This window comes from Pseudophryne corroboree, chromosome 5 (genome assembly GCF_028390025.1).
Source record: "Pseudophryne corroboree isolate aPseCor3 chromosome 5, aPseCor3.hap2, whole genome shotgun sequence".
Taxonomy (NCBI): domain Eukaryota; kingdom Metazoa; phylum Chordata; class Amphibia; order Anura; family Myobatrachidae; genus Pseudophryne; species Pseudophryne corroboree.
The window spans coordinates 101,467,318-101,493,419 of NC_086448.1; the positions used below are offsets into that span (position 1 = coordinate 101,467,318).

At 46.1% G+C, this 26,102-nt stretch overlaps 2 protein-coding genes across 8 annotated transcripts in view; one reads left to right on the top strand and one right to left on the bottom strand.

The window, feature by feature from the left end:
* The window catches only part of ADAM22 (ADAM metallopeptidase domain 22), a 500,813-nt gene that overhangs the window by 198,828 nt on the left and 275,883 nt on the right, over positions 1 to 26,102 (bottom strand). The gene's annotated exons all lie outside the window — the stretch shown is intronic.
* On the top strand, positions 8,499 to 24,187 carry CLDN12 (claudin 12). Its single transcript, XM_063921521.1, has 2 exons — positions 8,499 to 8,930; positions 20,394 to 24,187. The coding sequence occupies exon 2, from the start codon at positions 20,417 to 20,419 to the stop codon at positions 21,152 to 21,154; it is 738 nt and encodes a 245-aa protein (XP_063777591.1). The 5' UTR covers positions 8,499 to 8,930; positions 20,394 to 20,416; the 3' UTR covers positions 21,155 to 24,187.

Sequence of the window (26,102 nt, forward strand, 5' to 3'; positions counted from 1 at the left end):
CTAGGAAGTAGGATTACGAGAGTTGGAGAGGTATCACCAGGATACTGTGCACATATCGTACAAGCTGATACGTGTACTAGACAGATGGGAGAATTAGGGTTAGGAGATTTCACATGGAAGATGTGTAATATGGTAATGTCCTACTCCGTCCCATATGTTCTCCCCGATGATGCATATTTCATATGCGGGAGGAAGGCGTATAAAGTGGCTTGCCCCAAACTCTGAAGGATTGTGTTATATTGGAAAAGTACTGCCTGAAGTAATGACTGTATCGCATAACAAAATGGATTTGATTTACGACCCAACCATTGAAACCACGCTGTGATAAAAGGTGATTCCACGACCTGTTTCTTTCACCTGTTTTTCCGTTTTCTCCAAGGTAAAAAGACCCACTTGGACGAGGAATTTGACGAGCCTGTATACAGACAACTGATGGATTAAAGAAGAAGTTTTGACAACCTTATACACAGATATTTGATGAACTATGCCATAGACCCCCAGTTTCCCTAGAAATTTTAAAATTACGCTAGCCCAACACGTTTGTAAGTCTATGGACATTGACAAAGCTTTTTGCTCGCACCTTATGAGCAAAAGTGCAAAGAAGACTGCATTCAACAGACACCGAACAAGACTTCAACCGACAAATGCTCATTAACCTGACATAGAATACCACTGCATTTACCATAATTGTTCTTTATCTTCATTTCTACAACCCTCAGGTAATAACACACATAGTTGATAGGGAATACAGGCACAGATATCAGCAATCACATATTCCCCCATTCATGTATCATCAACTAAAATGTGCGCCCCCATTTTGTTGCAACCAAAATCCGAAAAGAGCTCGGTAAAGTTTGACAGCCCATCCACAGACCCGTACCGCGGGATAAGAAGGAATTCAAATGTATACTTCGCAATACCTCGAAGCTTGATTTAAAACACGTACGGCACGATGATACATGACCCCCCAAACATGGATTCATACACACATGCTTTTGCTATCTCACTAGGTCATACCCTTTTCACACCTTCTCTTTCTCCTCCCTTACCCAACCATGGAAATGTATTAACCCCTGACATATATTTTTCTCTTTTTGAAATGTTTTAGAAAGTGGCAGTTATTGTTGACTGCCAAAGGGTGGACTGTCAAAGTCAGAAAAATATCACTATGCACACTGCCATATTTGCACCTCATACATGTCCGCGCTGCGCATGCGTGAGCTCTCCCGTGCGTGCGCATACTCGCTGTTGCGTGCACCCGCAGGCGCACGGTATGCGCATTTACGGTAGAGTTTATGTGTTCGTAGCGTGCGACTCAATCGTTACATAATTTAACCATATAATGTATTTTATAAGTTAATATTCCCCTGAGTCCAGCAGGTATCAGTGGGTCTCAAATGGCTCTTTGACCTTAGAGATTCCCCAAACAATAGTTTGCATGTTGGGAGGGCTTCACATCTTCATATGCACACCCCCACAGCTGGAATGCAGGTATGATATTATCCACTGGAAATCACAGGGCTCACTCACACACACAGCTACCTGGCACCCAGCAGCATGGCGGCTACATCCCCAGGACTGACCTCCAAGCTAAAGGCTAAGTATTGAATTCACATGGCTAGATAAGGAAATATAGACAGATTGCTTTAAGGTCAATGGTGCTGGTTTAAATAGGATATTGTAACTTGTTTGTGTGATAGATCTGGGAATATGTGCTGGTAGCAATGGCAGGCTGATATGTGTGGTTACATTGTGATCTGGTCTTGTGATGAATATGCTCTGGTTATTGAGATACTGAAGTTGTTTGGAATGTGAAATTGAATAAGATGGTCCTAGGAAGTTGTTTGGAATGTGAAATAAGATTAGTTTGTTTGTAAGAAATGGCTGCTGCTGGGTGTCTTCCCCTCCCCCTTTCAACCATGTGTTGCAGTCTTTGGAATCATTGGAGTTTTCCCAAAATGGAGTCTAGCTTCTGTCCCATGCGGTATTGTAGGGTTGTGTATATAGGGACAGCCAGTATGGGTAAGCTCAAGTATTTTCTCCACAAAGATTCTCAGCATTGACTAACATGCGCAGCGATTGTTCCTCACATGTGTAAGCTTCACTGCAATCATATTGTCTGTATTGTTATGGTGAGCCATTTCTCTCTCTCTCTCTCTCTTCTCCTCTTTCTCCCTCATTTTTTCCCTTAAACGTAATTGTATTGTATTGTATTTCCTGTGTAGTTATCTGGTTAGTTAGTCTATGTTATATTGTAGTGTGTGACTTGTATTGTATTATTCTTTTGCAAGTATAACATTCATATAAGGCGTTAGACCCTAAGCACGGTATTTGTGTATTTCTTATAGTGTTAAGTATTCTCAGAGCGTCGGTGACGCTCGAACAGCTTTTAAATTAATAAGGTTACACGGTGTTGCATCTACACTCTACCACTACACAGAGGTTTACAGTATAAGTACATTCCTTAAGGTATAGTTATTCTAGTTTAATTCTGTAAGTATCTGCAATGCCTGTGTTCACACCCTGTGCACAGCGTCTGCGCATACCCTTGCGGTACCTTTTGCGCCAATTGCGTACTGTGTTCTTTAACCTTTAACGTGTTTTTAATAGGACAAATATTATATACATTGTCACTCCCCATACATATAAATCCTCTTGTCAGGGACAGGATTTTCCTCAGAAATGTGTAATACACCCTTCATTGCTACAATCATGTAGCGGATGGCTTTAGTCAGTGCCAGATTAAGATCCACGTGGGCCTGGAGCTGAAATTTAGGAAGGGCCTACTATGTGCCGTCACAGGTAGTGTGCTCAGCGCCGTAGAGAAATTCTTCCAGGAAGGCAGGGGTGTGTGGTGACATACTATATCACTGCACTACCTCCCCAGACTACATCAATATTTCTACCTCCCCAAACTACTTCCCACAGTACATCACTATGCTACCTACTCACACTACATCCCCACACTATGCCTCCCCACACTACATCACTATGCTACCTCCCCACCGTATATCACTATGCTACCTCACCACACTACATCTCCACACTATACCTCCCCACACTACATCACTATGCTACCTCCCCACCGTATATCACTATGCTACCTCACCACACTACATCTCCACACTATACCTCCCCACACTACATCACTATGCTACCTCCCCACCGTATATCACTATGCTACCTCACCACACTACATCTCCACACTATACCTCCCCACACTACATCACTATGCTACCTCCCCACTGTATATCACTGTTACCTCCCCACACTACATCTCCACACTATACCTCCCCACACTACATCACTATGCTACCGCCCCACCGTATATCACTATGCTACATCACCACACTAACTCCCAACACTACATCCCTGCCGTATATCAATATACTACCTCCCCACACTACATCCCTGCCGTATATCACTGTTCTACCTCCCCACACTACATCCCTGCCGTATATCAATATACTAACTCCCCACACTACATCCCTAACATATATCACTGTGCTACTTCCATACACTACATCCCTGCCGTATATCAATACGCTACTTTCCCACACTACATCCCTGCCATATATCACTACGCTACTTTCCCACACTACATCCCTGCCGTATATCACTACGCTAGCTCCCCACACTACATCCTTGCGGTATATCACTATGCTACCTCCCCACACTACATCCCTGCTGTATATCACTACGCTACTTCCGTACACTACATCCCTGCAGTATATCACTATGCTATCTCCCCAGACTACATCCCTGACGTGTATCACTGTTCTACCTCCCCACACTACATCCCTGCCGTATATCAATACGCTACTTCCCCACATTACATCCCGCCATATCACTACGCTACTTCCCCATACTACATCCCTGCCATATATCAGTACGCTACTTCCCCACACTACATCTCTGCCGTATATCACTACGCTACTTCCCCACACTACATCCCTGCAGCATATCACTATGTTGCCTCCCCACACTACATCCTTGCCATATATCACTACACTACTTCCCCACACTACATCCCTGTGGTACATCACTACACTACCTCCCCACACTACATCCCTGCGGTTTATCACTATGCTACCCCACACTACATCCCTGCAGTATATTACTAAGCTAACTCCCCACACTACATCTCCACACTATTTCACTGGTCGCCAGACTACATTCCCGCACTACATCTACCTCCCCACACCACAATACTGCACTACCTTCATGGACGGTTTAAGGTTTGTGGGGCCTCTGGGCAACAAACCTGTGGGGCACTTATCAATAAAAGAAAAGGGGGAACATGCAAGGCTGCAATACTTGCCTCCAGTGCGGGGTTGGTTGGGATCAAGGTCGAGGAGTGCAGTCATCCGCCTTCCGGCAGGGGATGGCTCCAACAGGGTGTGCCAGGGTTGAGGGAGTTACTGACATCCTCCTTCTGACAGTGGCTGCCTGAGCAGTAAGCTGTACTGTAAAGTGGACACTGGGCCAGAAGTCACCTCTGGGGAGAGTCAGCCCGGGTATATCGGGAGTTTGCGGGAGCGCCGCTGCTACACTGTATTAGGTCAGTGGTCACTGCAGGAAGCCGTCTCACTGCACAGGTGGCCTTCTCTGGGTTCAGGTAATGTCACTGCAGCAGCAGCGAGCAAACTGTCGTGTGCTGTTGTGGAGATACAGTGGTCACTGGCAGGGCCGGATTAAGCCTTTGGGGGGCACCTAAGAGAGGGGGCCCTCATATCAACACTGCCCCCCTGGTATTGCAGTGCCCCCATACACACATTATGCCACACCATAGTATTTAAACCAATAATTTATTGTTATACATAATTACATATGTGTCTGCCCTGCAGTGCAGACTTTACTTACAGATCAGCTGCAGTGGTCTCCGAGGCTTCTGTATGGAGAAGTTGCACTCTGCAAGGAGACACGTGGCTGACTTCAAGGGGCGGGGCTAGTCAGGCCTGTGGGCGGAGCTTCGGGTTACCCGTGCGAGGGGGGGGTCCATGCTTTATGTGAATGGAATGATGGAATGGTGCACCCAGGTAAAGCTTTGGATACCACTGGAGCAGAGTTTTTGGCAGTCTGAGCAAGTACAGCTTCGTTCAGGCTGCCGAGGGGGCGGGGCTTATCGCGGTCGGGGCGGGGCTTAGAAAATCCCGGGGGTTTGTGCTTCCTGCAAGAGGCAACACAGCGGGAGAGTGCACTGCTGCTGGTGGTCTGAAGGGAATAGGAGGAGCCTTGGCCGGTAGGGAGGAGGGACAGGGAGGCATTTGCTTTCGAGTGATGACAGGAGAAAAGTTTTTTCTCCTGTCAGCACTGCACTGCAGGGAACTCTGTGGGCCTATTTTCAATGGGGGGCTTGGAGCTGCAGCTCCATCCGCCCCATTGTTAATCCGGCCCTGGCTTTAGTTATTTTAGGCTGCAACTTTGCATCATCGTCATCGACACTGGAATCAGATTCCGTGTCGACATCTGTGTCGACTAACTGGGATATTGGGCGCTTTTGAGACCCTGACGGCCTCTGCGCTGTGGGATCAGGCATGGGTTGAGACCCTGACTGTCCCAAGGATACAGCTTTATCCAATCTGTTATGCAAGGAGCTTACATTATCATTTAACACCTTCCACATATCCATCCAATCAGGTGTCGGCCCCGTCGGCGGCGACACCACATTTGTCTGCACTTGTTCTGCCTCCACGTATCCTTCCTCATCAAACATGTCGACACAGGCGTACCGACACACCACACACACACAGGGAACGCTCTGACTGAGGACAGGACCCCACAAAGGCTTTTGGGGAGACAGAGAGAGAGAGTATGCCAGCACACACCCCAGCGCTATATAACCCAGGGATTACACTGTACCTTAGTGTTTACCCAGTAGCTGCTGTTTTATATACCTCTGCGCCTAAATTTATGTGCCCCCCCTCTCTTTTTTACCCTCTATTGCACCTGTATACTGCAGGGGAGAGCCTGGGGAGCGTCCTTCCAGCGGAGCTGTGAAGAGAAAATGGCGCTGGTGTGCTGAGGAAGAAGGCCCCGCCCCCTCAGCGGCGGGCTTCTGTCCCGCTTCTCATGTGTAAAAATGGCGGGGGCTCGTACATATATACAGTGCCTGACTGTATATATGTCTATTTTTGCCATCAGGTATCTTAATTGCTGCCCAGGGCGCCGCCCCCCCCCTGCGCCCTGCACCCTACAGTGACCGGAGTGTGTGGGTGTGCTGCGGGAGCAATGGCGCACAGCTGCAGTGCTGTGCGCTACCTTAAGTGAAGACAGGAGTCTTCTGCCACCGATTTCGATGTCTTCATGCTTCTGCTGCTTCTGTACTTCTGGCTCTGCGAGGGGGACGGCGGCGCGGCTCCGGGAACGGACGATCAAGGTTAGGTACCTGTGTTCGATCCCTCTGGAGCTAATGGTGTCCAGTAGCCTAAGAAGCGCAACCTAGCCGCATTTAGTAGGTTTGCTTCTCTCCCCTCAGTCCCACGTAGCAGAGAGTCTGTTGCCAGCAGAAGCTCTCTGAAAATAAAAAAACATAACTAAAATACTTTCTTTCTTAGTAAGCTCAGGAGAGCCTACTAAAAGCACCCAGCTCTGGCCGGGCACAGATTCTAACTGAGGTCTGGAGGAGGGGCATAGAGGGAGGAGCCAGTGCACACCAGATAGTACTAAATCTTTCTTTAGAGTGCCCAGTCTCCTGCGGAGCCCGTCTATTCCCCATGGTCCTTACGGAGTCCCCAGCATCCACTAGGACGTTAGAGAAAGGTCGACAGGGTGAAAAGGTCTACATGGAAATGGATGACACGAAAATGGTCGACACAGGTTTTTATTGGTGTCATTTGAGGTTTAACCATATGTAAGCCAAATGATGGGAAACATGTATGCTGCCCACAGGTTCCTGTCACAGTCATAGTCCACGTGGATGGCAAACGATTAAAAAATTGGAAAAATTAATACTAAAAACGCATGTCGACTATTGCCATGTTGATCTTTTGGAACTGTCGACCTCTTGAACCTGTCAGCCTTAAGCACTGTCGACCTTTTAACTTTATGGTGTCAACCTACTGTATTACTCAGAACCACATACTGTTCTGACAGGCACGGCAGTAACAATACTACTAATACCACTACAGCTTACAAAGCCATTACTTTGGTGTCAGTTATATGCGACTTTCTCTTCACTGCAAGTTTTCACAATATGTAAAAGGTATCCTGAGAAATTATTCACGACACAAAGGGGGTCATTCCGAGTTAAACGCTCGCTAGCTAGTTAGCAGAAGTGCGAACACATGTGCAGCCGAGCTCTGCATAAACAGTTTGTGCAGTTTCAGAGTAGCTCCGTACCTACTCAGCGCTTGCGATCACTTCAGCCTATTCGTGACCGGATTTCACGTCATACACCCGCCCAGCGAACACCCAGCCACGCCTGCGGTTTTTCAGATACGCCTGCGTTTTTGCTAACCCTCCCTGAAAACGGTCAGTTGACACCCAGAAACGCCCCCTTCCTGTCAATGGCCCTCATTCCGAGTTGATCGGTCGGTATTTTTCATCGCATCGCAATGAAAATCCGCTTAGTACGCATGCGCAATATTCGCACTGCGACTGCGCCAAGTAATTTAACAATGAAGATAGTATTTTTACTCACGGCTTTTTCATCGCTCCGGCGATCGTAATGTGATTGACAGGAAATGGGTGTTACTGGGCGGAAACACGGCGTTTTATGGGCGTGTGGATGAAAACGCTACCGTTTCCGGAAAAAACGCAGGAGTGGCTGGAGAAACGGGGGAGTGTCTGAGCGAACGCTGGGTGTGTTTGTGACGTCAAACCAGGAACGACAAGCACTGAACTGATCGCACAGGCAGAGTAAGGTTGAAGTTACTCAGAAACTGCTAAGTAGTTTGTAATCGCAATATTGCGAATACATCGGTCGCAATTTTAAGAAGCTAAGATACACTCCCAGTAGGCGTAGGCTTAGCGTGTGTAACTCTGCTAAATTCGCCTTGCGACCGATCAACTCGGAATGAGGGCCAATATTCTTGCGGCCGTCAGTGTGAAGAAAAACTTTGTTAGAACCTGTGCACAACCACAACGGGCTTTGTACCCGTACATCACGCGTGCACATTGCGGGGCATGCGCAGAAATGCCATTTTTTAGCCTGATCGCTGCACTGCGAACAACGGCAGCTAGCGATCAACTCGGAATGACCCCCCAAATGGGTGAGGTGGGGATATGGGCGGTGCTTAGTGGTATGGGTGTAGCTTAGTGATATGGGCGGTGCTTAGTGATATGGGTGTAGCTTAGTGATGTGGGCGGTTCTTAGTGGTACATATGTGTGTAGCTTAGTGGTGTGGGCGGGGCAGTGATACAGGTGTAGCGGTAGCTTAACAATGTGGGCGGTGCTTAGCGATATACGGGCGGGGCTTAGTAAAGAATTGGGGAAGCGCTTATATCAGCACACACGGCGAGCCGAGAAGTAGGCAGGTAATGGGAGCTGCACTTGCGACAAAACTCGCAAACGTCAGGAGTTGCCCGGGCAACGCGTCTCAGTACAGTCAGCGCAGCTATCAGGACACCGGGATAAGCTGCGGGCAGGGTGCTGCCAGCCTGTACATACAAGTGTCAGCCCTTGCTGTCACATTCAAAAACTAACTCCGACTCCTCGCTCTGTACTATAGTACCACACAAAGACCAGCCTACAACACTAGAGCGGACTGATACGCCAAAATACTGCGTGCACGCCGGGTAATGTAGTCCTGGGACACGGAGTCACCGCACGGCCCGGGCGCGGGGAGACTACAATTCCCAGAGTGCACCGCGGCGGAACGATGCCGCGCATGCTCCGTGTGGTGTGTGGGAGTCCTGCTGCTGCCAGTGCAACTACTGCTGCTCCATACACTACTGCTGAGCAGGAGGAGCTGGCTGGGCTGCTGCGGGTAGGTGGCTGCGGAGTATCTCTCTCTGTATACTGTATATGTGTGTACTAGTGCCTGCTCCCACTGCACTGCTGCAGGCACATGTATAGTGCTCACTGTCACACTGCACTCATGCACCTGGCTCCTCCGGGCACACCACCAGCAGCAGCAGCCCAGGTACTAAGGCTATCCATGCTTTGAGCGCAGGTGACTTAATTAGTACCTCATTCACTTTTATCTAACCATCTGCGCTCATCCATGGATATCCCTAAAGCCTGGAGTGTCAGGGTGACCTGAGGACCGGGATTGGGAAGCACTGGGGCAGTGTGTTAGGAATCTACAGGTTGGAAGCTGGAGCTGCATTCTGGGGGTGGGCTGAGGTCTGTGTACATCCGGCTGATAGCACTGGGCTGTGGTACAGGAGGGGGTGAGTCATATCAGTGCTCCAGGGGATGGGGTGGAGGAGATCTGCACACAGGGAATACAATATACACTGATTCTCTCGCTTTATTAATGGTACAATTTAAATATAGCAAAATAAATAAAACAGCCCAAGGGACACTCTGCAGGTGACACATTGTATCTGTTACTATGCAGACTGTGGTTAACCAGCTGCTGTGAAACTACAGGTCCCAGAATACCATGACAGGGTAGGCTGGGACTAGTAGTTCTACAGCTACTGGAAAGCCACAGGTAGGTGACTGCATCTGCTGTAGTAGGGTGCTTACATTTGGGTGTGTTATTATGTTCTGTGTGTTGCTGGAACAGTGCAGGGATGTGATGTTCTGACTCCAGGTAGTGACAGTGACTTTGCTGAGTCCACCTTTAAGTTGTGAAAGATATACAGGAGTACCGCACAGTAGTAAGTCCTTATAGAAACACATCTGTCACAGTAGAATGTTCCCATTAGCACACATTATAGGAGGGTGTGGTATGTATTGTCAACACCAGAATGTTTACATACAGTAGTGTTTTACTAGTGTTAGAGCCCGAAACCTAACCACAGCCGAACCCATACCCTGTACACAATCACAGTGTCAACACTGAATCTCAACCTGTTCACTGTCGACATTCAGTCAACATAATTACTACACGCTGTTATACTGTGGGATAAATCTCAGCCTGTGCTGTATATAACTGATTTTTATTGTGTATACCAGAGGTTCCCAAACTGTGTGCCGTGGCTCCCTGGGGTGCCTCGGGACACTAGCAGGGGTGCCCTGGGTTGGTGGTCCAGGACCAATTCAAATTATTCATGGTCAATATAATAGGCAAAACCAGTGCTGGTGGCTGCCAGTCATAAAATATGTGGCCAAAGAAGGAAATCTTGTCCCTCACCACACAACTGGCCCTAAGGATGACATATAAACGTGATCTACTTAATGTAATATTTCTTTCTAAATTTCTCAAGAAGAAATTTTTGGCCTAGGGGTGCCGTGAAAGAAATGCTGATATTCTAGGGCGCTGTGATTCAAAAAAGTTTGGAAACCACTGGTGTATACAATTAAAACAGCAAGTGACGTGCCCTTTAACCTTCAGTATAACTTATCAGTATAACAGTCCCAGTATCAGGCAATAGCCACTGTACAGGATTCTTTTCCTCTTCCAGTAACTGTGTTTGTCCTCTGAATTTAAAAACTTTATTTTGTTGTAAACTACTGCGATTTGTCACCTGCGAGCAGACAGTGTGTAATATAGGGGTACGTTTGTCTGAGAGGGATCTGTATGGGATTATTTGTTTATAAAGGCCCATACACACTAGGCGATTTTGAGCTCAAAGTAGCTCACTTTTGTCATTTTGAGCTCAAACTCGGCCAGTGTGAATGGCCTGGAGATGAGCGCTGAAGTGCGCACCCGCATCATCGCTGGCCGTTACCATCCGTCAGGCTGTTTGAAAAGCCGAGTGAAGCACTTTCCACAGTCCATGAACATCACTGGGCAGAGGAAAATTGCTTGGTGTGAATGCACTGAGCCATTTTCCTGCCAGCGATGTTCACGGGCATTGTTGTGCAAAAATGCCCAGTGTGTATGCACCTTTAGTGAAAATAAACAACCTATAAAAATGACCTATCCCTTTGCATTAGGTTTTATGTTTACCAATACATGGAATCATTTTGCATCCCGTCTTTCTACATGCCCCTTTTCCTATCGGAGATTGGAATGCTTTATAAACCCAGAAACAAAGACTACACACTGCCTCCCTTGTTCCAGTAAGTAAGTCTTCATAGTTTTATGAACAGATGAAGAACGGCCAGTGCCAAGGCTCTGCAGACGCCCGGTGTCATTTCCAGCTTTCCCATCTGACAGCATTGGAGGCTCGGAAGAGAGGGCTTGCTGCCAGATTCTGAATCGCTCACTTGTCATGTCCTGGCATGATATGCCCCCTGAGTGCGACCATATAGAGAGCCAGTTCACACAGCAGAAACAGGTGTGCTCTCATTTCACTGCAGAAATGGGGGAACTCTAGAATGTAACAACTAATTCCAGGATAATCTTTTCCGAAAGGTCGCTGATCACAATAAGCAAAGTGTTAAATAATATGTGTACTCCCATTCTCGCATCATGATTAGGCAATGCTAAAGGGTTACGGTCATTAGGTCGACCACTGAAGGTCGACATGGCCGTTAGGTTGACATGTACTAGGTCAAAAAGTCGACATGAGTTTTTAAAAATTTTCTTCATTTTTTGGATTTTTTAATCCGTAACGATCTACGTGGACTACGATTGGAACGGTAATCTGTGCCGAGCAAAGCGGTAGCTGAGCAAGACACCTTGCCCGAAGCATGGCAAGCAAACACGGTGCACTAATTTGGGTTCCCTGTCACTTTACGGAGAAAACGACACCAAAAAATTCATGTCGACCTTTTGACCTAACGACCATGTCGACCTAAAGGCAATGTCGACCTTCAGTGGTCGACCTAATGAGTGTCGACCCAACGACCTGTACCCATGCTAAATTATCACAACTAGTTTGGAGTACAAAGCTGGTGCACAAGATTTTTAGGTCCAGATTTATTAAGCCTTGGAGAGTGATAAATGGCACGGTGATAAAGTACCAACCAATCAGCTCTTGTCATTTTTCAAACACAGCCTGTAACATGGCAGTTATGATCTGATTGGCTGTTACTTTATTACCGTGCTATTTATCACTCTCCAAGGCTTGATAAATCTGGGCCTTAGTTTATTTTCCTCCCCATGTGAATAAGGAGCAAATGACACTGGGAGCGTCCCCTTACTTGCCACTCATGTTTTTAAAGGTGCTCATTTGTTTTGTTATTGGGAAGGGAACGGGATAACAGAACTGTTTTGATGAGGTCTGTAGTGCCTCATACAGTATAACAATGGGTGTAACTTGTATTTTAGGATTACTGATCTACGTACCTAATTTAAAAGACTGAAGTCTACAAAATAGTTTCTGCTCTGACAAATCGTATTAGATTGCCGTCCCTGTTTATCTGGCACAGTTTGTCTGTAGCAGAAACTTTGCCTTGTCATAATATTTGTACAGGAGGAACCGTACTGGCTTTGACACATATACAAGAGAAAAAAGTGAGGTTAATTATTAATTGCAACTGTACAAGCTACAGCGGGTTGGATATGCGTTACCGCCGCTGGGGATCCCTACGGCGGAATGCCAACGGGGGTGAGGGGCACGCACAACAAGCCCCCCCCTTGCAGGCTCGGTATTCCCACTCTATGGGTGTCATGGACACCCACGAGTGAGAATAGTGAGTGTATTATATATATATATATATATATATATGTGTGTGTATATATATATATATATATAATATATAATGAATAATATGAATCGAATGGTCGTGCAATCAATGTTCTGTGTGCTCAATGAATACAGTCCGTGATTTCCAATGATGTGAATGCCGGCACCTCTAATTAAACAATGTTACCACCATTGTTATTCCAAGGTAAAATGCACTGAAAGAAACGAAGGCGCACTCGGTGAGATAAAATCAAATATTTTTACTACAAATATCACATGCTCACGTACATCATAGTTAAAATGCACCAATATGCAGACGAATCACTGCTGTCTCCGGATCACAGCTTGCGGCTCGCCCCGCTCAGTTCTGGCTGCAGTTATTAGTAAGTCGGCGTCTCAGCTCTCGGACTCAATGCTCAAAGGCAACAGATCGAACACGTCCTTTGTTGGCCACGCCCAACGCGCTTCGTCACGTTTGGACTTCGGTGACGAAGCACGTTGATGTACGTGAGCATGTGAAATTTGTAGTAAAAATATTTGATTTTAACTCACAGAGTGCGCCCTCGTTTCTTTCAGTATAATATATTTATATATACATACATACATACATACATACAGGTTGAGTATCCCATATCCGAAATACGGAATATTCCGAAATACAGACTTTTTGGAGTGAGATAGTGAAACTTTTGTTTTTTGATGGCTCAATGTACACAAACCTTGTTTAATGCACAAAGTTATTAAAAATATTGACTAAAATGACATTCAGGCTGTGTGTATAAGGTGTATATGAAACATAAATTCATTCTGTGCTTAGATTTAGGTCCCATCACCATGATATCTCATTATGGTATGCAATTATTCCAAAATACGGAAAAATCCCATATCCAAAATACCTCTGGTCCCAAGCAGGATAAGGGATACTCAACCTGTATGTATAATAAGAATTTACTCACCGGTAATTCTATTTCTCGTAGTCCGTAGTGGATGCTGGGTACTCCGTAAGGACCATGGGGTATAGACGGGCTCCGCAGGAGACTGGGCACTCTTAAAAGAAAGATTAGGTACTATATCTGGTGTGCACTGGCTCCTCCCTCTATGTCCCTCCTCTAGACCTCAGTTAGGGAAACTGTGCCCGGAAGAGCTGACATTACTAGGAAAGGATTTGGAATCCAGGGTAAGACTCATACCAGCCACACCAATCACACCGTACAACTCGTGATAACTATACCCAGTTAACAGTATGAACAATAACTGAGCCTCTCTCAACAGATGGCTCATACAATAACCCTTTAGTTAAGCAATAACTATATACATGTATTGCAGAGAGTCCGCACTTGGGACGGGCTCCCAGCATCCACTACGGACTACGAGAAATAGAATTACCGGTGAGTAAATTCTTATTTTCTCTGACGTCCTAGTGGATGCTGGGTACTCCGTAAGGACCATGGGGATTATACCAAAGCTCCCAAACGGGCGGGAGAGTGCGGATGACTCTGCAGCACCGAATGAGCAAACTCAAGGTCCTCCTCAGCCAGGGTATCAAACTTGTAGAATTTTGCAAAAGTGTTTGAACCCGACCAAGTAGCAGCTCGGCAAAGTTGTAAAGCCGAGACCCCTCGGGCAGCCGCCCAAGAAGAGCCCACCTTCCTCGTGGAATGGGCTTTTACTAATTTAGGATGCGGCAGTCCAGCCGCAGAATGTGCAAGCTGAATCGTGCTACAGATCCAGCGAGCAATAGTCTGCTTTGAAGCAGGAGCACCCAGCTTGTTGGGTGCATGCAGGATAAATAGCGAGTCAGTTTTTCTGACTCTAGCCATCCTGGAAACATAAAGTTTCAGGGCCCGGACTACGTCCAGCAACTTGGAATCCTCCAAGTCCCTAGTAGCCGCAGGCACCACAATAGGTTGGTTCAAATGAAACGATGAAACCACCTTAGGGAGAAATTGGGGACGAGTCCTCCATTCTGCCCTTTCCATATGGAAGATCAGATATGGGCTTTTACATGACAAAGCCGCCAATTCTGACACACGCCTAGTCCAAGCTAAGGCCAAAAGCATGACCACTTTCCACGTGAGATATTTTAGCTCCACGGTCTTAAGTGGCTCAAACCAGTGGGATTTTAGGAATCCAACACACGTTAAGATCCCAAGGTGCCACTGGAGGCACAAAAGGGGCTGAATATTAGAGATGAGCGGATTCGGTTTTACTCGGTTCTCAAAACCGAATCTTATTGGCTCACGGATGTCACGTGTTTTGGATAGCCAATAAGATTCGGTTTTGAGAACCGATTAAAACCGAATCCGCTCATCTCTACTGAATATGCAGCACCCCTGTAACAACGTCCGAACTTCAGGCAGTGAAGCCAGTTCTTTTTGAGAGAAAAAGGGATAGGGCCGAAATCTTGGCCTTTATGGATCCTAATTTTAGGCCCATAGTCACTCCTGACTGTAGGAAGTGCAGGAATCGACCCCCCTGGAATTCCTCTGTAGGGCCTTCCCGGCCACACACCAAGCAACCTATTTTCGCCATATACAGTGAAAAAGTCTTGCTGTCACACGTCTTTCCTAGCCTTTTATCAGCGTAGGAATAACTGCATCCGGAATGCCCTTTTCCGCTAGGATCCGGCGTTCAACCGCCATGCCGTCCAACGCAGCCGCGGTAAGTCTTGGATCAGACAGGGTCCCTGTTGCAACATGTCCTGACTGAGAGGCAGAGGCCATGGGTCCTCTGAGAGCATTTCTTGCAGTTCCGGGTACCGAGTCCTTCTTGGCCAATCCGGAGCAAAGAATATTGTTCACACTCCTCCGTTTATTACAATTCTCAGCCCTTGGGTCTGAGAGGAAGAGGAGGGAATATATAGACCGACTGGAAAACCCACGGTGTTACTAGTACGACCACAGCTATCGCCTGAGAGTGCCTTGACCCAGCGTAAATCCTTTTTTATCTTTTTATTGAGGTGGGACGCCATGTAGTCCACCTGAGGCAGTTTCCATCAATTTGCAAAACTGCGTGAAGACTTCCTGATGAAGTCACCACTTTCCCGGGTAGAGGTCGTGTCCACTCCCGGAATGAACACTGCTGACAGTGCGCTTACTCGATTCTCCGCCCAGCGAAGAATTCTGGTGGCTTCTACCCTCGCCACCCTGCTCCTTGTGCCGCCCTGGCGGTTTACATGAGCCCCTGCGGTCTGACTGGATCAGAACCGGTTGGTCGCCAAGCAGGAACTCCGCTTGACTTAGGGCGTTGTATATGGCCCTTAGTTCCAGGATATTGATGTGAAGGCAAGTCTGTTGGCTTGACCACAAATCTTGGAATTTTCTTCCCTGTGTAACTGCCCCCCACCCTCGGAGGCTTGCATCCGTGGTCACCAGGACCCAGTCCTGAATGCCGAATATGCGGCCCTCGAGAAGGTGAGCACTCCGCAGCCACCACAGGAGAGACACCCTGGCCCTGGGGGATAGGGTGATTAACCGATGCATCTGAAGATGTGATCCGGACCACTTGTCCAGTAAGTTCCATTGTCCTTGCATGGAACCAGCCGAAGGGGATGGCCTCGTATGATGCCATCATCCTTCCCAGGACTCGAGTGCAGTGATGCACTGACACCTGTTTTGGTTTTCAATGGATTCCTGACCAGTGTCATGAGCTCCTGAGCTCTCTCTATCGGGAGATAAACCCTCTTCTGGTCTGTGTCTAGGATCATGCCTAGGCGAGGCAGATGAGCTGTAGGAACCAACTGCGACTTCGGAATATATAGAATCCAGTCGTGTTGCCGTTTCACTTCCAGAGAAGGTGATACGTTGTCCAGCAACTGCTCTCTTGATCTCGCTTTTATGAGGAGATCATCCAAGTATGTGATAATAGTGACACCTTGCTTCCGCAGGAGCACCATCATATCCGCCATTACCTTGGTGAAATTGGTAATGACAATCCCGTACCGCAATTCTGAGGTACGCCTGATGAGGTGGATAAATGGGGACACGAAGGTATGCATCCCTTATGTCCCGATTCATTTCAGGCTTGCAATGACCGCTCTTAGCGATTCCATCTTGAACCTGAACCTTTTCAGGTATATGTTCAGGGATTTTAATACAATATGGGTCTAACCGAACCGTCTGGTTTCGGGATTATAACATGGTCGAATAATAACACCCTCTTGTTGAAGGAGGGGACCCTTGACCACCACCTGTTGAAGATACAATTTACGAATTGCAGTTAACACTGGCTCCCTCTCTTGGGGGGAAGCCCGCCGGGTCCTCGGTGAGGGGGCATCTTCTCACAGTCCAGCCTGTATCCCTGCGATACAATTTCTATTGCCCAGGGATCTAACAGGGAGTGAACCCACTTGTGGCTGAACTTACGAAGGCGTGTCCCCACCGGGCCTAGCTCCGCCTGTGGAGCCCCAGCGACATGCGGTGGATTTTTGTAGAGGCCGGGGAGGACTTCTGTTCCTGGGGACTAGCTGTGTTGTACAGCTTCTTTCCTCTGCCCCCGGCTCTGACAAGAAAGGACGCACCTCAGACTTTCTTGTTTCTTTATTCGAAAAGCTGCATTTAATAATGTCGTGCTTTCCTAGGCTGTGCAGGAATATAAGGCAAAATATCAGAATTACCAGCTATAGCTGTGGAGACCAGGCCCGAGAACCTTTCTCCACACAATCCTCAGCCTTCCATATGCCTCTTAAGTCGGCATCATCTGTCCAATGTATATTCTACAGGACACGTCAAGCAGAAATCGACATAGCTTTTGTCTCTAGGACCCAGTATACTCATGTCCCTTTGGGCATGCTTTATAGTTATATATCTATCACTTAAGACAGCTTCTTAAAATATTTATATGCATACTAGGGTCTCAATCTCTGCTGATAAGGTACCTGTCCACGCTGCCACAGCGCTATAAACCCATGCCGACACAATCGCCGGTCTGGGTAGTATACTAGAATGTGCACACTATCTGCAGGATCCCTGAGAATAGCTAGTGCAAACAGGACACCCAAGGGGAAGATTCTCAACACATCCTGGCCCTAGTGGGGAAAGGATACAGCCTGAGAATTCTCTTGTGAGAAGCTGCCGTCTCTTGTCTGGAGATTCCCGCTCTTTTTCCTCATGAGAGGAGGGAAATTTACCTCAGCATTCTTCCCCTTAACATGTGTACTCTCGTGTCAGGGACAGATGAGTCATCAGTGATATGCAAATCATCTTTTATTCCAATAATCATATATTGAATATCTTTTAGCCCTCTTGGCTGTAACTTTGCATTATCGTAGTCGACAGTGGAGTTAAACTCCGTGTCGATACTTTGTTATTTTGGATAGTGAACATAGAGAGACTCTGAAGGACTCTGTGACATAGGGACAGACCAGGGTAGATTTCCTTTCTGTTCCCTAACCTTTTGTGCAATAATTTTACCTCCGCACTTACACATATCCAAACAGGTGTCGGCGTTGTCGACGGAGACACCCTCCCACACATATATCCGCTCTATCACTTCCTTAGAGGAGCCTTTTACCTCAGACATGTCGACACACGCGTACCAACACACCACACACACAGGGGATGCTCTATTTGAAGACCGTTCCCCCACCAGGCCCTTTGGAGAGACAGAGAGAGAGTATGCCAGCACACACCACAGCGCTATATAATACAGGGATGTATACTATACTGAGTGATTTTTCCCCTATAGCAGCTTATATACACAGTTTTGCGCCTAAATTTGTGCCCCCCCCCCCCCCCCCCTCTCTTTTTTACCCTTTGTGTACCAGGATACTGCAGGGGAGAGCCTGGGGAGCTTCCTTCCAGCTGAGCTGTGAAGAGAAAATGGCGCCGGTGTGCTGAGGAAGAAGGCCCGGCCCCCTCAGCGGCGGGCTTCTGTCCTTTTATGTACTTTAATGGCGGGGGTTAATGCACATATACAGTTTATCAGACTGTATTATGTACTTTTCGCCAAGTAAGGTAATCTAATTGCTGCCCAGGGCGTCCCCCCCCAGCGCCCTGCACCCATCAGTGACCGGAGTGTGTGGTGTGCTAAGGGAGCAATGGCGCACAGCTGCAGTGCTGTGCGCTACCTTAATGAAGACCGGAGTCTTCAGACGCCGATTTTCAACTTCTCTTCGTTCTTCTGGCTCTGCAAGGGGGACGGCGGCGCGGCTCCGGGACCGGACGACCGAGGACTGGGGCTGTGTTCGATCCCTCTGGAGCTAATGGTGTCCAGTAGCCTTAGAAGCCCAAGCTAGCTGCAAGCAGGTAGGTTCGCTTCTCTCCCCTCAGTCCCACGTAGCAGTGAGTCTGTTGCCAGCAGATCTCACTGAAAATAAAAAACCTAACAAATACTTTCTAGGAAGCTCAGGAGAGCCCCTAGGGTGCATCCAGCTCTGGCCGGGCACAGATACTAACTGAGGTCTGAAGGAGGGACATAGAGGGAGGAGCCAGTGCACACCAGATATAGTACCTAATCTTTCTTTTAAGAGTGCCCAATCTCCTGCGGAGCCCGTCTATACCCCATGGTCCTTACGGAGTACCCAGCATCCACTAGGACGTCAGAGAAATATTATATATATATATATATATATATATATATATATATATATATATAACATTTATTTAAAAGAAAAGTAAAGGCATGCTCTACACGTTTTTTTTCGTGAAAACAGCAAATGTCTGAGATCATCATAGTATTATATGATTTAGTGAAAATCATTCACAAAGCCCTATAATTCCAGTTTCCAGGAGAACACTGTGTGGGTGGCAGCTGCAGCAATTGTGTTATTCTGAGTCCTTGCCATACAATAACGGCTTTACATTTTTGCATTTCTAGAATGTATAATGAAGGAGAAACAGACCTTCAACATAAAGTTATTTTTAAACTGATTAATATTCCATGCCTCTGTAGAAGCAGCACAAGCAATATACAAGTGCAGATAAGATATTATTGATTTCAGATTTTTCTGGAGATCCAAAACCACAATCATGGCACTAAAAGAAAAAGTCGTAATTTACAGAATGCACTAAACTTTGTTAGCTGATGACTGGTGTCTGCTTCTGCGTGCAGACATCCGCTGACCGCTCATAAAATACCCTCATGTTCCAACTACAAGTGGCCATAGTGGCACAATTACTGTATTTCAGAGGTCAGATAGGATTGGCGTACCTGTCTGCTTTCCCGGAATGTTCGGAAGACTCCTGGGGGTGTAGGCCTTCCTCCCACTTCAATAAGAAAGTGAGCACATTGCGCCAATGTGGCTACGCCCCCAAAGCATAGCACTGCCTAAAAAATGTCACATCAGTATGCGCTTCCTTCCTTGTACGGGGGTTTGGTAATTTTGTCCTTTATACAGTACCACATACATACAGATGTAACCATGCTCATCTTGCTGTAATGTGGCATGCTGCATCGCGGGCTGGCACGCCGGGCTGTGACTATTCCATTAGGAATTAATGGAGCGATCACCGGCTAAGAATAGTTGCAGCCTGGCATGTACAATGCTACATAAAACTATTTTATATAGAAAGTATTAAACTGTATGTTGAGCTGAACCAATACTCATGGAAATGCAGCCATACCTCAGTAGGAGCCATTCATGTCACAAAGTGCCTCGTTCCTCAGATATATCGCTGGTTCTTTGCGAGTAGGTAGACAGCAGTTGGTCCAGTCCACAAACTCACTGCTCCCAACATGTGGGGGCGGCGTGTACACTTTTATTGGATCCAGTGTTCTACATCGATCATGTCTTCTATAACGCATTTGTATTTCTTTTACTCTAGGTACCACAAGTGCTGAGGGTACAATGGGCTGCCAGGAAGTGCATGCAGTGACGCTGCTGGCCTTCGTGTGTGGTACAGCCTGCATTGCCGGCCTCTTCACCGCCACCTTGCTGCCTCAGTGGAGGCAGATGAAGCTGTTCACCTATAACCGGAATGAGAAGAACCTGACCGTCAGCATCGGGCTGTGGGTGAAGTGCACGCGGCAAGAGTGGTCCAGGGAGTGTTTGATGTACGACACCGATTGGTACGCCAGTGTCGATCAGCTGGACATCCGCGTTCTACAATTCGCACTTCCATTCAGCATTCTGACCGCTGGCTCCGCACTTATACTGTGCCTGACCGGAATATGTAACACCACCTTCAGCTCCAACGTGCCCAACCTAAAATTTACTGAGTGTCTCATCAACAGCGCTGGTTGCCACCTAGTGGCGGGCTTGCTGTACATCCTAGCCGGTATAATTAGCATTACTCCCTCCATTTGGACCATATTTTATAACAACGTTTTGAACAGGATGTACGGGCCGTATTTCACCTACGACATTGCCGTGTTTGTCGCCATAGGCAGCTCTGCAGGATTGTTTTTCACCTCTCTTTTACTGTTTCTGTGGTATTGTGCCTGCAAGTCTCTACCGTCGCCGTTCTGGCAGCCGGTTTATTCACAAGTATCAAGCATGCACAGCTACATCCCTCCATCGTACGCCTCGCAGTCCCGTATGTCGTCCATCGAGATAGACATCCCTGTGGTTACACACACTACATAGGCGTGACGCTTCATTGTTTCAAGCTGTGAACTTTCATCTCCCCCCCCTAAATATCATTACATTAGTGAATTGATTACGTGGGTTATTTTCTCATTTGTGGTTTTCATTATTTTTTTTTACATTTGTTCTAGATATCTTTATATTGGTGACTTCTTTATATTTTGACCGTTCTCTGTTTTATTTATTGATTGCTTTTGGTCAGTTGTGTTGTTTATTTGATGTTCGTTTTCAAATGAACAATGTTATGGTGTTTTTCTTACGTTCTGACTTATCAATATGGTTTAGGGCACTACAATGTCATATAGCTGTAGATATGCTTTGTAAGATAGAGGTTTTGCAGCTTCAGGTGAGTGCTACCTTGTACATGTCCTCTTGCAACTTTTAATGAGATGTTGCGTTTCATTCTAACTTCCCTCTGTGCTTTTCAGCAGTGTATTTTTGATTGTGAGTTTAGTATTTTGATGCTCCTGGATACAACTGCTCTGCCCAGCTCTCTGCATTGAATGCGGTCGACACAAAAATGGTCAACACAAGTTTTGGGGCCAAATCTTGTATATAGGTTGAGTATCCCTTATCCAAAATCCCACATTTATATCACTTCGCTTGCCATGCTTCGGGTTACTATTCCCAATAGATGTCGACATGAACAAAAAAACAAACAAATGTTGGGAAAACACTTTAAAAACCCCAAAACCGTGTCGACCTTTAGCACTGTCGACCTTTCATTTGCTCCGCTGTTCATCTACATAGCTAAAAATGAATGAAGGCAGCTAGTAGGAAAATGTAATGTGATTAGTAAAAGTCGCAGGACGGCACGTGCAAGCCTGTCAGCGCCTCCGATAGTGGAAGGCTTCTTTGAAACTACAATCTTTGTCTATACAAGGTAATGTGAATTTTTGATCTATATGTGTAATAGAAACCTATTTTATATTGTGTTAATTCCAAAGCTAAGCAATGTCTGTAGGTACTTTAGATCTATCATATTATCACATATTAAGCCATGAAGAAAGCAACGCAAAATTACCCCAACAGTGGTCCATATACACCCATCCTAATCCCATGCAATGCTAATATCAGGTTATATGGACCAAGCAGGTGCCTAAACAAAGACTGAATGCTTTTGTCATTATTCACATCTAAATATGGCTGCTGGATGGCAAATGATCCCTCAGAGTTAGAGGATTGCGGTTGGTCCGCAGGGTGGCACATGGGGCCTAATTCAAGGTTAATTGCAAAATAAAATTTTCCCCTAATGGGCAAAACCATGTGCACTGCAGGTGTCACAGATATAACATGTGCAGAGAGAGTTAGATTTGGGTGGGTTATATTGTTTCTGTGCAGAGTAAATACTGGCTGCTTTATTTTTACACTGCAATTAAGATTTCTTTTTGAACACACCCCACCCAAATCTAACTCTCTCTGCACATGTTATATCTGCCCAGAACCCCCCCCCCCCCCCCCCCTTCAGTGCACATGGTTTTGCCCATTAGGGGTAAATGTTAATTAGCAACCAACCTTGAAGTAGGCCCATAGTCTCCTGTTATGTGTTTGGTTGTACAGGTTGAGTATCCCTTATCCAAAATGCTTGGGACCTGAAGTATATTGGATATCGGATTTTTCCGTATTTTGGAATAATTGCATACCATAATGAGATATCATGGCGATGGGACCTAAATCTAAGCACAGAATGCATTTATGTTTCATATACACCTTATACACACAGCCTGATGGTACTTGTAGCCAATATTTTTTATAACTTTGTGCATTAAAGTAAGTGTGTGTACATACACACAATTTATTTATGTTTCATATACACCTTATACACACAGCCTGAAGGTCATTTTATACAATATTTTTAATAACTTTTTGTATTAAACAAAGTTTGTGTACATTAAGTCATCAGAAAACAAAGGTTTCACTATCTCACTCTCGCTCAAAAAATTCCGTATTTTGGAATACTCCGTATTTCAGAATATTTGGATATGGGATACTCAACCTGTATATGTAAAATAGACTGTCAGTTTTGCAAATACATTCTCCTATTAAAGATAAGGGTTGTATTGATGGGCAATACGGCAGAGTTCTGCAGTATTGATTATACAGCCACTAAATACACAAAGCCATAAGAGAGGTAAGGAGTACATACACACTGACAGACTGTATCTAGCAAACAAAGGTAGGTTATGACATGTTTTAGAAAGAATAATCTTTTTTTCACATACTGTACAGCTTCTATAAAAAAAAAAGTCCTTATCAGAAGAATGTGAATAAAGAATGTCTGCTACTTCATATTCCTATGCCTAAGAATGAGCTCCGTTGGATATTCAGAAATGGAATTATGCAGGGAAATCAACACAGATTTGTCTATATTTTTCCAAATTTTTTTTGCCATGATAAAAATGAATTAACTATAAAATCTTATTTTGCCTTATCGAAGTGATCAGTGCACAAGAATTTAGAACTTTACTTTTTCTCCAGATGAAAATAACCATACATTGCAAATTATCCTATCAGCGCCGGAGGCGGGCTCACTGTCGCCCTGTGCCAGCCCTACCCCTGAATGTGACATCACATAAGCGGGTGGGGCTGCCGGCAGGAGAAAGTAAGCGGTCTGTATGCTAAGGTGGCTCTTCATACAGCATGTGCGTTCCCCCGGCACAGCACTACTGCAGGATGCCATGCCAGGGGCAGGGAGATAGTGACGGTACTGCCCCCAGGACTCTGTGCCCCAGGTGATGGTACCGCTCGCACGCCCCCTCCCTATGGCCCTGCCTCTTAACAACTGGGGAGTATGGCTGAAAAAAAAACTTCCCTTTAAATTTTATATAGCATTTCCACACGATTACCAGGCAAATTATATTATTACTGTATTTTTTTATACTTGTATTTCTGCTTAGGTATTTTTACTGCTGGTGTTAAGTGCTTGAATTTGCTATATTTTGATGACGTTTACATGCCGGTCATGTTGAGTAACAATGTATTTTTATGAATAGGTGAACTTTCTGCAAAATAAAGGAATTCTAGCACCATCCACGCCGTGGTATGACTCTGCATTTGAATACTTTAAATATGCTTTTCATTTTTTTCTGCAGTCAACAAAACCGAGTGCAAAGAAAGCGACATGTAACGATCGTATAACTGCAGCTAATAAGTCGTCTTTTTAGATATACAGTATTGTTAAAATTCCTTCCTCATTATATTGTAGTTCTATAGGGAACTCTGCACAGTGTAAGGGACAGGGCTTGGTCACGACGCGGAGACAGCTCTCCCACCCCTCACACGCTTGTAGCTGGTAACACGCGGCGGTACATTTGTTCTGCTATGGGCTGTCGCATTCCTCAGTCTTAGAAATGCTCCCCACTCAAGTATTACTGCATATCGGAGGAGAGTTCATATAGGGTTATAGTCAATCCCTTTACAAATGCTCAATCATTAATAATATAATTGAATCTGACTATATGTTCTTTAAAAAAAAAAAAAATTTCAGCCATAATTAAATAAGATTTTACTCACCGGTAAATCTATTTCTCGTAGTCCGTAGTGGATGCTGGGAACTCCGTAAGGACCATGGGGAATAGCGGCTCCGCAGGAGACTGGGCACAACTAAAGAAAGCTTTAGGTCACCTGGTGTGCACTGGCTCCTCCCACTATGACCCTCCTCCAAGCCTCAGTTAGGACACTGTGCCCGGACGAGCTGACATAATAAGGAAGGATTTTGAATCCCGGGTAAGACTCATACCAGCCACACCAATCACACCGTATAACTCGTGATACTATACCCAGTTAACAGTATGAATATAACTGAGCCTCTCAACAGATGGCTCAACAATAACCCTTTAGTTAGGCAATAACTATATACAAGTATTGCAGACAATCCGCACTTGGGATGGGCGCCCAGCATCCACTACGGACTACGAGAAATAGATTTACCGGTGAGTAAAATCTTATTTTCTCTGACGTCCTAGTGGATGCTGGGAACTCCGTAAGGACCATGGGGATTATACCAAAGCTCCCAAACGGGCGGGAGAGTGCGGATGACTCTGCAGCACCGAATGAGAGAACTCCAGGTCCTCCTCAGCCAGGGTATCAATTTTGTAGAATTTAGCAAACGTGTTTGCCCCTGACCAAGTTGCAGCTCGGCAAAGTTGGAAAGCCGAGACCCCTCGGGCAGCTGCCCAAGATGAGCCCACCTTCCTTGTGGAATGGGCTTTTACAGATTTTGGCTGCGGTAGTCCAGCCGCAGAATGCGCCAGCTGAATTGTGCTACAAATCCAGCAAGCAATAGTCTGCTTAGAAGCAGGAGCACCCAGTTTGTTGGGTGCATATAGGATAAACAGCGAGTCAGTTCTCCTGACTCTAGCCGTCCTGGAAACATAATTTTTCAAGGCCCTGACTACGTCCAGTAACTTGGAATCCTCCAAGTCCCTAGTAGCCGCAGGCACTACAATAGGTTGGTGTGTGTGTGTGTGTGTGTGTGTGTGTGTGTGTGTGTGTGTGTGTGTGTGTGTGTAAGGCAACTACAACTCTTTACACTAACATGCGGGGGGACGCCCAGCACAGGACAAGCCCGCCCCGCATGGGCCCTTTTCCCCCACTAACATGCGAACCCTTCGCTCAGCAGCCAAGTACTGGCACGATAAGGGTAGCCCACAGGGCCAGATTAATGCTCCGGGGGACCTGGGTTACTTAAATCAAGGGGAACCCCAGACACACATATATTTATGTATATTTTGAATACATCCACACACAGCAAACGTATGCACAACACACGCACTCAGCATACATATATATACACAGTCACACACAGCATTACCTACACACAGCATACATACATATACACAACACACGTCATACATAGTCAAACACAGCATACCGTAAAACACATAGCATGCATACACACACAGCAAACATACCATCAACACCCAGCATACCTACAAACACACACAGC